General features: G+C 41.0%; 1 protein-coding gene and 1 long non-coding RNA gene across 3 annotated transcripts; both read right to left on the reverse strand.

Moving 5' to 3' along the window:
- Positions 1-1,520: 1,520 nt before the first annotated feature.
- LOC147641782 (uncharacterized) lies at positions 1,521-1,952 on the reverse strand. The gene is made up of 2 exons (XR_015266098.1): positions 1,817-1,952; positions 1,521-1,733 (listed from the first exon to the last, which is right to left on the reverse strand). It is a non-coding gene; the product is annotated as an uncharacterized LOC147641782 (long non-coding RNA).
- Positions 1,953-1,957: 5 nt separating this feature from the next.
- Positions 1,958-5,064, reverse strand: LOC147641783 (uncharacterized). 2 transcript variants are annotated; one of them, XM_086799668.1, is made up of 6 exons: positions 4,815-5,064; positions 3,875-4,680; positions 3,356-3,480; positions 2,945-3,259; positions 2,681-2,850; positions 1,958-2,593 (listed from the first exon to the last, which is right to left on the reverse strand). In XM_086799668.1, exons 2-6 carry the CDS (start codon positions 4,430-4,432, stop codon positions 2,148-2,150), a joined length of 1,614 nt encoding a protein of 537 aa, XP_086655794.1. In that variant the 5' UTR covers positions 4,433-4,680; positions 4,815-5,064; the 3' UTR covers positions 1,958-2,147. The 2 variants fall into 2 exon arrangements, with proteins under 2 accessions (XP_086655794.1, XP_086655803.1); XM_086799677.1 differs by having other exon boundaries at positions 3,875-4,654; positions 4,815-5,043.
- Between the last annotated feature and the right edge of the window lie 6,306 nt (positions 5,065-11,370).

Here is an 11,370-nt window from a genome sequence, read left to right on the forward strand (position 1 = left end):
CTACGCAATGAGGAATCCCATGTTTAATTTGTAGAAACACCTTGTCTTCCACATGAACCCTGCATAAGGATTGCAAATTTTCTTTATATGCTCTTTAACAAGTGTGTGCGCGTGCATGTGTCCATTTCTATGTATGATGGATCTTATAAAAAAGTGTGTCAAACACAAAGGACTTACAGTGTCCACCCCAACAAACAAGGAATGGAGTGGCCTACTTCTCTTCACGTGCATTTCTTCATGGCTGTCACTTGGGATTCCTTCTTGAAAATCATGGAGACCATACCTTGTCCATTACCCCCTAGCCCAATGTGTGACAAGTGGCAACATATAGCCTTAGTTTTTCCATCCCTTTGGTGCATCTCGTATTTAATGTAATGTTCAATGTCTTGGGACCGAACCCCTAGGCATCTTTCCATTTGATTGGACTTTTAGCCTCTTGTTCACATTAGAAGCCCTCTAGCTTGCTTGATTGTACAATGCCTTAGGGCTCTTGTCCCTACAAGAGATGTACTAACACTTACGTCCTATAAGAAAAGTTTGTTTCCTAGAAGACTTCTTTAAATTGCTTACCTTTTCCCAAGTTAACCTTTCTTACGTCTATCCTTCTACTTCACTAGTTATTTTAATTATTTAATATGTTGAGAATGTCTCTTTTATGTAGAATTGCTTTTATATGTGAACAAGCCAAAGTGTTGGTCAGCTAGAGGGTTCATAGAATGAACATGGAGAAATGCCAAATCCAAATATGAAGAAGCTTGTGCAATAGCTTTAGGACACTAGTGCTTGAAGATGCAAAGACCATAGAGGAAAGAGTAGAGGCCAAGCTTAAAGTGCATGCTAAAATGGCATTTACATGGCCAAGACATTATATCCCAACACATTCAGTAAAGCTACTTTTTTTTAAAAGACTTGTGTTTTTATTTACTTTTTTCCAAGAAAATTGTTTTAGCACCTATATACCATTCTTTACCAAGGCCAAAATAACCTAGCAAGCTCAAACCAAGGCACAAGGGGGAAGGAAACATGGTTCTTAAAAGCGGATCTCCAGCGTTGTCACCAGGCATGCAATTTCAAGCCTTTAGAGTAGTTTTTATGTTGTGAACTGCATATACCAAAAAGGTTCTGGTTCGTCCGATAGATAGCTGATCACAAGATTGACAAGAAGACCAAGTAGAGAGCAAAAGTTGAGGAAGGCCTTGTTCTTCACAAGGGTTGCTCAAGAAGAAAAAAAGGTTAACAATCAACTATGTGCAAGCAGCCATGCCGCGTACAAGTGAGAGTTCACTAGAGGAAAGATACGGTAAGATGTGGAGCACAACTACAATGAATGTTTGCGCCAAATCTGATCTGTGGGTAAGGTATTTTGATCCTAGAGAATGGACAACTAGAGAGGGTGTCATATGTTCATTATGAACATCTGGACTAGTCATTCCATGTTGCAAGGATACATAAATAATACAATGACCGGTTGACTTAATTCATCATATTAAGCAGCACTTTTCAGAATTGCAAGAGCTTAAGAGCAAATCAAAGAGGCTAGACCAAACAAGTGCTTTGAATAACTCCACTAAAACAGAGTTGATGGACTCTTGGCTTCTTCTAAAATACCGACAGAAGTTGATGCATCACCTTCTCCGCACTTCCTGACTTTTGAAGTTCAGCAATGCTTCTCTGCTCTCTCTTCCCAGCAAAGATCAGAAAGCATATGTTGATGTATGATATGAGTTGCAAGCCTTCATCCATAACAAAGCAAAGTTTCAAGCTCCGACTGCATGCATACTCATCATTTGAAAATCTTTGCTGCATGACAGACTACCTTGGAGCATTCAAATTTGAAGGCTGCCTAAGACTTCCAAGAGAAGCAGATAGGACCTTGGCCTCCAACTTTGTATTTTTAAAACCTATTACTTAATAAAATTTAGTTAGATAAATAGTGCACACAGCCTGAAACCCACCATGCACAACAAACCTTCTCATTATTATGAATACCTCCAAAAAATGCACAGATATAAAAGCCTCTCAACTATACCCTTGGACCCAAGAGAAGAGCCAATCAGCCTTCCTGGTTGGCTACTTGATTATTCTCCAATCCCTTTATTATTATTCTTTTCACCAAACTGTGGAGCACAAAAACCTCCTCAGCCAGGTCAGACAAGGTGTTGACTTACAACGCATGCCACTCTACCATCCTCAGCTACCATCTCACACTTGAGCTCCAGCTGAGTCACCTCTTTTCTCACAGCTTGCCTCTCCTCTTCTGTCAGCAATGGAGAAAGTCTGAGGAAAGCATTCTGCTGCCCCTCCTCAATTAGATATCCAAGCGATATATCACCTTTCAAGCTTTCATGCCCCGTAAAGTACTTCAGCCCAGCAACCTTCTCTGAGTTGATTTCAAAGGTCTCCTCAGCAAAATTTTGTAACAGGTCCTTGATAGCAGTTATCCATATTGGGTGGGCAACTCGTAAGAACTCATGTATGGTCAGCAAGGGGAGTGAAACCTTTCCCAATTTTGTCTCATCGGGATCTCCCCTCCCATGGAAATCTGAACCTCCAAGTTTTAAGAGCTCATATGTTTCTGCCAAAGCTGCAAACCCTGTGAACCAGCAAACCGGAAGACCTGAGGTCTCAAAAGAAAGGTAGTACCGAAAAAAAAACAACTAAAAAAGGTTTGATCACTTACCATTTGCTTTTCCGTCACCTCTATACACTTCCATTGCATGAAGACCTGCACCTTTCAATTTTTTCACAACAGAAAGAGGATCCTTCAGGGACCAAGGATGGGCAAGTGCAGCAACCCCTCCTGTGTCACAAACCAGGCGTACAGCATCTTCAGCAGCCAGTCCAAAGCCCCTACAAAAGAAGCCCATATAAGTTGTATGGATTCCAAAATGCTGTGTGCATCATGATAGTCTTCATGTAAGGGAAGATGAAACCACTCCCTTACTGTGCATAAGCAGGCCCTCCATCATAAAGGTATTTGTTGAAAGCTTCTCTCAAACTATCAACATGCCCCGCCTCTAAAAGTGCTCGTGCTATATGCACCCTTCCAGGAGCAACCCCAGCCCCAGCCATAGCTACAACCCGCTCCCATGTCACAGGTTTTTTCAGCGATTTCAATTTGCTTAAGATAGCTTCTGCTCGATGATGCCGCCCTTCACGTATCCTGGCTAAGATCTTTTCAAGCTCCTGCCACCTTGCTGGGCCACAGCAACTATAGTAACCTAATATGTGAACAGGCTCTTCAAATCCACTTTTCAGTCTGCCAAAACCAGCACAAATACATTATGGCAAGGCTCAACATCATGTTACGTGATCATAAAAGGAAGCTGCTTCAATAGAGATAAAACCAGTGTACCTAGTTTCTACTTTTGCACTTATTTCCACCCCTGGGATTAACCGAATCCGGAGTCTGTTCGCTGCTTCCAGTGCTGCCGGTACACCTGCCATTGTATCATGATCTGTCAATGCAAGCACCTGCACCTGTTCAACCCAAGTGTTACTGTCATGTCTTTCATCTTATATTAGTCGGCATTTGAATCCAGATATTGCTACAATTCACTAAACGATCATAAGATCAACAATAGTTCCTGTTTGTAGGCAGGGGCCATCCAGGTTGCTTCAGAGAGGTCCAAAGCCCCACCCTTCCCATGCTACCCTGGCTTTATCTAAGGCATAGGCCAACTAGGGGTGACAATATAGACAGGCATGCATACAACAAATGACTTAAATACACCAGTACAGCATTCATCTTGTGCAATGCAACAAATACCAACCACGCCAATGCTATCAACTGCATTGAACTTGAGTGGACCCTAAATGATGAGACGAATGAAGCAAGGGCAGAATAGAAAGGGAGGAGGATGTAGGCGCATACCCCACTGGAGACGGCTTTCTCAACGAGTTGAACAGGAGAGAGCATTCCATCACTGCATGTAGAGTGAGTATGAAGGTCAATGATGGGAGGTTTGCCAGGTGAGGCGGACGAGTTATATGCTGGGATCCAGTCATGGAGAGCAGGAGAAGAATCCATGTAAGAGTAAAAGAGTTCACTCTTCTTGTACAAGGAGGACCACTGTGTAACATAAGAAGCTGCACAGAAAACCTGCTCAGAGCGCCTCTTGGGGTGCTTTTTCTTGGGGCAGTGTCCCATAATACGAGGGGGTGAAGAAGCTTGCAGGTGCTGCTGTCTCCACAGGCAGCAGGAGGGGGAGACAATGATTTCAGGGGAACTGAAAGATTGACCTTGCAGTAAATGGTCTAAGAGGGGGGGTATTCGGGGTAGGGTTTCTGCTGCTGCCTTTCTGTGCTTCTTCCAACTGCTCCTACCTGCTGCGGCTGTGTCTACAGAGCTTCTGCAGAGCTGTTGTGGCTGCAGAGAAGTGACCGAGGACCACGCTAAACTCCAAAAACGGATTCCGAAACGGCCTGACATGCAGAGAAAACCTTGCCCCAGATCATTTAATTGCAATTTGCTGCCAATCAACCTTTTCTTTCCCCACTTGACAGGTTTCTGTTCTGATGCAGTTTTGCAACAACAACAACAAAAAAACTGCCGTTATGCTCTCGGGAAAGAGCGCAAGCACGAGCGTCGCAATCACTTCATCCCCCCTCTCTTTTTTTCACAGAGAACACGTCCATTTCAACGCCTTTCTTCCTGACAGAAACCCAGCTTGCCAAACCCTAAATTAAAAAAAAACAGAGCTTTCAGCCAAACCATGCAGAACCTATTGCCAAACCCTAAAAAAAGCAGGTGTACAACTTTGCATGTAGGTGGCTTTCTACTGTTTTGCATATAGCTTTCTAACACAGCACACCTAGATTTGCAGAATCCGCCATGAAAGCTCAGCTCTGCTAACTTCTGCTCTGTTGTTGATGGCCTTGCTTTCCGTTCCCGAGCATCATCAATAATCTTATCTCCGAACCGCCATTTTTCTATCAGGCATTTGCGATGGAAAGCTTTTTTTTAAATTGAAGTTCACGACAACGTGATGGCTATGGCTGATGCGAGCTTCGGACATCGAAAATCCGCCATGGAAACTGCCAAACATTTTGCGATTCCCTTGGGCAACGTGATGTAGGCGGGTTTAGAAGTTAGAACTTTAGTTACATGATTAGCTTAGTTATTGCTAATAAAGAAAGTGTATTTAGTAACTACCTTTAGATTCCAATTCCATTTATTTTATTACTTTGCAAGTTATGATTAGGTATTATATATATCCCCAAAGCATGTCACATGAGCTTCACACATACCAAGGCTGTCCCTACCATCAGCATGCCTTCATTCTTGGTGTGGGAATTGGCACCATCCCCGCACGTGCCGGACTTGCATGACCGAGAGAAGGCGATGTGAGAATTCGCGGACCGGTGCCCGATAGATCGGCTAGCTAAGAATGGGAGGTGGCCGTTGTACAACCAATCACAAATCAACAAATTTCATCATATTTTGACCATGCATGTGTGGAATGATTATGATGGACAATGTAATGTGTGAGCACAACTTGCCTAACCTTGGCAAAAGATGAACCACTAATATTGCCCCATCCATGTGCCATCTTCAACAACCTACTAACATTGTTGTCGCCCATGTTCACAACAAGCTCCCACCCATCATCAAACCATATGAGAGAGATACACATAAGCAATAGTCGGTTGCCCCTCATAGTGTGTAAAGACCCTATTGAGGACTTACTTTAGGGCTTAATTACTTGACCACATTGAAGAATCAAAAGGTATCTTTGCCTTTCCTTTGAATTTTAAAAAAAAGAAACAAAGAAAGTTATTGCCTCAAGGAAGTTCTATGTTTTACTTGAACGATAAATCGTGGCTCTTTCTCCCAAGAAGATTACTCCCAAATTTTTGTACAAAATATACTTCCTTTAGAGTCCTTTTCGATAGAAGGGGATCTAGTAACTGTAGCGGCAAATATATGGAGATTCTTATCCACATGTGCCTATAATTGTGTGCTTAAAAAATTTACGAAAAAAGCAAGAGAATATACACCTCCACATCTTCCCTATAATCTTTATCCTACGTGCCTTCTAACTCCTCCCAAAAGACAAGTCATTCCCACTACTTTTGCTCAAGTTCTTGTAAAAACTCCTGGGGTGGTCACTTGATAAAAACCCATATAGCCATGTTAAGCAAACATGTATTTAAAAGTCCCATGTACATAAGGTGATGCTCCCTAGGTAAAAACTCCGCGTGTTTACTCTTCACTTGTAAAACTTTTACAATAACTTCTCATAACAAATCACCTTTCATCCATAGTAACTCACATTGGACTTCAATGCTCTAGGAAGAACGACCAACAATGACCTATTAGAAGAAGCTAGAATGTGATGGTTGCTTTGCCTCATTCCAATGGGGAAGGTCTCTTACACATAGCAAGATAGCATATGCGTGTGCACATGTGTGTGTGTGTGTGTGCGTGCGTGCGTGTGTGTGTGTGTGTGAGTGCGAGAGAGAGAGAGAGAGAGAGAGAGAGAGAGAGAGAGAGAGAGAGAGAGAGAAAGAGAGAGAGTAAACTTAATAAATTGTTCAGGTACTTGAAATAGTGGAATGGACACATCATACATGTGCCATACACATGTATGGTGAATATGGACACACCATATACGTGCCATACACATGCCTTACAAACAAAGTGAATATGGCCATAAGGTTTCAAAATTAAGGCATGTAGATGACTTGATTCTCTTAGCGATGAGCGAGAGAACTCAAAGTGACAATATGACAGAATCCTTGAACCATGTAGATCACACTAAGATTCTAGTTTTGCACATTACTTTTTTTCCCACAAGGTCCGTGTAATGAAAGGATAAGCTTATACGATTCATACAACACTCTCTTTTAAACCAACAATTGAGCCTTCCAATCTTGAAAATATAATGAGTATTAGTAGTGGTTCAAACTTTCGCAAGGTATTGGATTAAGTTAACATCAATGATTCTCTAGTAGAAAATTTGTAGAAGACTAGTACCCTTCATGCGTAATTTCATTTCAAACCTTTATTTGATCATGATTGTGTACAATCTAAAGCTTTTTCTTTTTATGCCATGCATTTAAAATCATAGTTTTATATGTTTTTTCAAACTTTAAATTGATAATGGAAACAAATGACTCCTTGCTAAAATAATCTAAGTGGGAAATGTGCCACAATACTATGAAGTACAACAAAAAATGCTCCTCTAGAGTAGTATGTGTTGGATCTAGTGATAGAAGTACTATTGGCTACATGTTCCATGCCTACATGTATATCATTTTCTAATCATGCGCCATGAATACATGGAGAGGTGTGTGCAAATTGAATCACTACTGCTTGCATAAGAAGTTAAAATAGTCATGTCAAGCACGAGCCTCTTGCTTGTGTGTCCATGCAAGAGAGAGAGAGAGAGAGAGAGAGAGAGAGAGAGAGAGAGAGAGAGATCTAAATGATGACACCCCCACATACCAAATATGACATATAGAGTCAATTCTTAGTAGAGTGAGAGGTCTCATTCTAATCATGTTTTGCTAACTCGGCTCACAATTGGTTATAAACTTTTAAGAAGACAACTGTTGGTGTGGGCAGCACTCTAGTTGGCTTTTTTTGTGAGAACTGAAATTCATAATTTGAATGCTTGCCTAACTAATTCACATAAGAACTGGAATTCATAATTGGAATATGATTCACGAATGCCTCCTAGATATCAGTTGGTTGGTCGTTTTCATAGTGTGGAAGCTCCTACGTGAACAAACACTAGTAAGATGCTTTATGCATCCTTTGTGCCAAACATGCAACTTTACAACTTAATCGGAGCCTAGTTGTGTGGGCTCAAGGATGCTTTTTGATGGCACAGGTCACCCTTCAAAATGACGAGATTAGTAGAAATACTTCCCCCTTTTTTCACATTCTACTTTTTTTTCAAAAGGGCGACTCAGATAAGTGATTGCATTTGACAAAAGTGCACAATGCACCTGAGCAGCAAAGACCATTGAGTTTTGCTGATTTTGTACCCTATCATTTCTCCTGAGAATTTAGCGAATGTGGGCACCTTGTGTCCAAGACCATACCCTTGAGAAATTGATTAGTAAGAAACTCCTCCTTAGAGGATTTACAAACATACTTCATCTTTTTAATATATTATAAAGTGACTATTTGACGACCAAAAATATCAAAAAACGGGCATAGGAAAACAAGTCTGTAAGAGGCGAGTCACGCAACACGAGGTGCAGCACGCAAACTGCGGGAAGGGTGCGGATCTTCGGTGTGTGTGGGGGAGCAATGAGCATCTCGTGCTGTGGGGGTGAACAGGCGCGAATCCTTTTCTTCAACGGCAGCTGGCAGTGTGATGACACTGGGGAGCTACCCACACAACCAGTCGTGGCGTGGGAACAGCCCCATACCAAACGTTGAGCACGCAAGGTGTAGTCCGGACCTGATCTCTTCTGGTCGCTTGCTTGGCGACAAGTAGTGCGCTTTTTGGACGGGTTGGGCATCTTCCTATCGGTGCACACTTTTAAAGCTTTTCAAAGATTCTTCCCTTTGTCCCATCCCTAGGCCAACGCCCACCCTTGTGACCACCGTGTTCAAGCTTCGTGACCCTTTAAAGACCTTCGTGTATAACCTTTGTCATCGTACAGTTTATTAAAACCCTTGTAAACCCTAAGTAAAAATCAAAAAGTTACCAAAAAAAGGAGAGGAGGGATATCTCTATCTAGCTCACACCTATGTCATCCACAAGATAGATGATGGAAACCTCTACATGCACTCCATATGTGAGATAGATCCTGTGCATTTTTTTTTTACCATTTTTGATATCAAGGTGCCCGTCTACCTCCACCTCCCAGATGGTATCAACCTTGACGTCTTCGTGGGGCTTCTATGCACTAATTTGTCTTATGCATGTGGCCTTGACTCGCAGATTTTGATACCCTATATACATCTACAAATTTCATCAACTTCATAGCATCTTTCTGTACTTTGTGACTCCGTGTACTTTTGTGATATTTTGAATATATTGCATTACATTAAGGAGGGCATTGTCATCATAGCCTTTGTGTAAGGTTCTCTATCTACTAGCACATGGCTATTGATTAAGAGAGAGTGTTAAACTTATAAGTCATCTAACATCCATGTGTTGGTGGGTGTTGTATTTTAGGTGACAAGAAACCTTAGGTGATGGTGTTGTTGGGATAGTCAAAGTTTTGAGAGACCGGCAATACTTTCAATTTTGACAAATCAATACTTGTAACTTACAATGCTAACATGTTGAATATGACATTGCACAAAAACAAATTAAGAGTCAATTTTGCTACTCATGGTTGTTAATACTTATGCATTGTAAGGAAGTGCCATAACAAATTAATACTGATGGTGTTATTGCGATAGTCAAAGTTTTGAGAGAAGGGTAATACTTTCAATTTTGACAAATCAATACTTATAACTTACAATTCTAACATGTTAAATATGACATTGCACAAAAGCAAATTAAGAGTCAAATTTGCTACTCACGGTTGTTAATACATATGCATTGCAAGGAAGTGCAATAGCAAAAAGTGTTAACTAATTTTTTTCCAATCTGATTGAAGTGGTACTCTTCCGAGTCACACTCTCTTCTCCTTACCTTAATGCTAGCCTATCCATGGAGAAGCCATGGTCTAAAGATACAAACTTGTTAGCCACTATCTCAAAGCATACAAGCTCCTCCTCTAAATAGCATTTTGTGTACACCTAATGTATGGTTTTCTTCCTCTGGTTGGTGTACTACAAATGTGTAGTAACTTCCATGTCCTTACAAGGCACCTCCTTAGGCTGTGCGTTAAAACTTGATTATCATGCATGTCAAGAGTTATGGTAGCACCCACCTTCACTCTCTTCTCCTTGGGTTAAGAGTTATGGTAGCACCCACCTTCACTCTCTTCTCCTTGGGTTAGTTTCTTGTTACTACCAGGCACATCCTTCTCCTTGTAACCCATCCATGGAGGAGCCATGGGCTAAAGATACGAGATTGTTAGCCACTACTATCTCAGAGCCTACAAGCTCCTCCTCTAATTGTATACACCTAATGTACGGTTTTCTTCCTCTTGTTTGGTGTGTACTATAAATATGTAGTAACTTTCATGTCCTTATAAGGCACCTCCTTAGGCAGCGAGTTCTTGATTATTTTACACATCAAGAGTTATGGTAACATCCTCCTTTTATTGATTGATGTGATTGATCTTGCACTACCCTTACCATGGCTTGCATTTGCTAGCCTTGACTATTAATTCAGTCATAGAGTATAAAAGGCCAATATCACCAACGATGTGAAATCATCTAAGTAAACATCAATGAGATGGTGTAAGAAGGTCCGAAAGGCAGCCCATCATAACTCTTGGAAGGTCTTGCTGGGCATTACATAATCCAAAAGCCATCACCTTCTCCTACAAATGTGCAAATGTAAAAATATCTTTAAAAAATCTTATATAATCTAACTTGTAATGTATTTTTCGGGACTTTGTACATGCTCATTTCACTCACGATAAGTGGTTTTTTGCTGATTTTTCTTTGAAACATTTTCATCTAAAAAGACCATCACATTTCGAAGAACAATGTGAAATAGCCATTAAGCTAAAAATAACCCCTTTTCATTGTAGACATTATATACTTATCATGCACAAAATACATTGGGAGTTGTTTGTTATTTAGGTATCATTTACTCCATTTCAACGAACCTCTACATGATAACTTATTGTTCAAGTCAAAAGCTTACCTTAGCCTTGCTGAAGCATGTGTCGTTGGTCTTGCCTTAAAGCCGCAATCTACAACTTCCCGTGTGGGTGCGCTAGCTTGTTTGTCATGTCCTCACTCCGTTGTCATAACGGAATGCTCCTTTGCCAAAGGAGTGAAGGGAGAGCTCTCGATGCCTAAATGACAAGGCAAGAAGAGATGGTCCTTCACGATGGTTCTCCCTCACAAAAGGTGAGAAAGGAAGAAGCTAATGCAAGAGAGATACGGACAATCACACCTATCCAAACAAGCAGCCATCAAGCAAGTAAGGACATAGTAGCATGCAAGCAAGAAGAGGAAGCAAGAAGAGGGAAGAAAGAGAGCTCATAAGAAACCTATTGCAAGGGAATGATTGTGTATTGCTTATTGTAATGGATTCTAGGCATGGCTCTGATACAATGTTGAAATTGGAGCAATGTGATGAGCTATGGTGGATCAAATGCTAGAATCAACATCATTAACAAAGTGATTAGCAAATAATTAAGATGTGATTAGTGAGTAATTAACAAATAGCTTAATGTAGGCATGGATAATCAAAAACCAACAAATTCTCATTAGGCCAATGCCTCAATTTATAGAGTTTACATCCAAGCATCAAATCCCACTGATTTCTCCTTGAT

Source organism: Cibotium barometz, chromosome 1 (genome assembly GCF_041138505.1).
Source record: "Cibotium barometz isolate CiBa-2024 chromosome 1, ASM4113850v1, whole genome shotgun sequence".
NCBI lineage: Eukaryota > Viridiplantae > Streptophyta > Polypodiopsida > Cyatheales > Cibotiaceae > Cibotium > Cibotium barometz.

Bases quoted from the DNA above. Each gene is read 5' to 3' on its own strand.
- LOC147641783 (XM_086799668.1), bottom strand. From the start codon at position 4,432: ATGTCAGGCCGTTTCGGAATCCGTTTTTGGAGTTTAGCGTGGTCCTCG. The intron at 3,481-3,874 runs GTATGCGCCTAC...TGGGTTGAACAG, and splicing joins AGAAAGCCGTCTCCAGTGGG to GTGCAGGTGCTTGCATTGAC. The intron at 2,851-2,944 runs GTAAGGGAGTGG...CTTCTTTTGTAG, and splicing joins GGAGGGCCTGCTTATGCACA to GGGCTTTGGACTGGCTGCTG.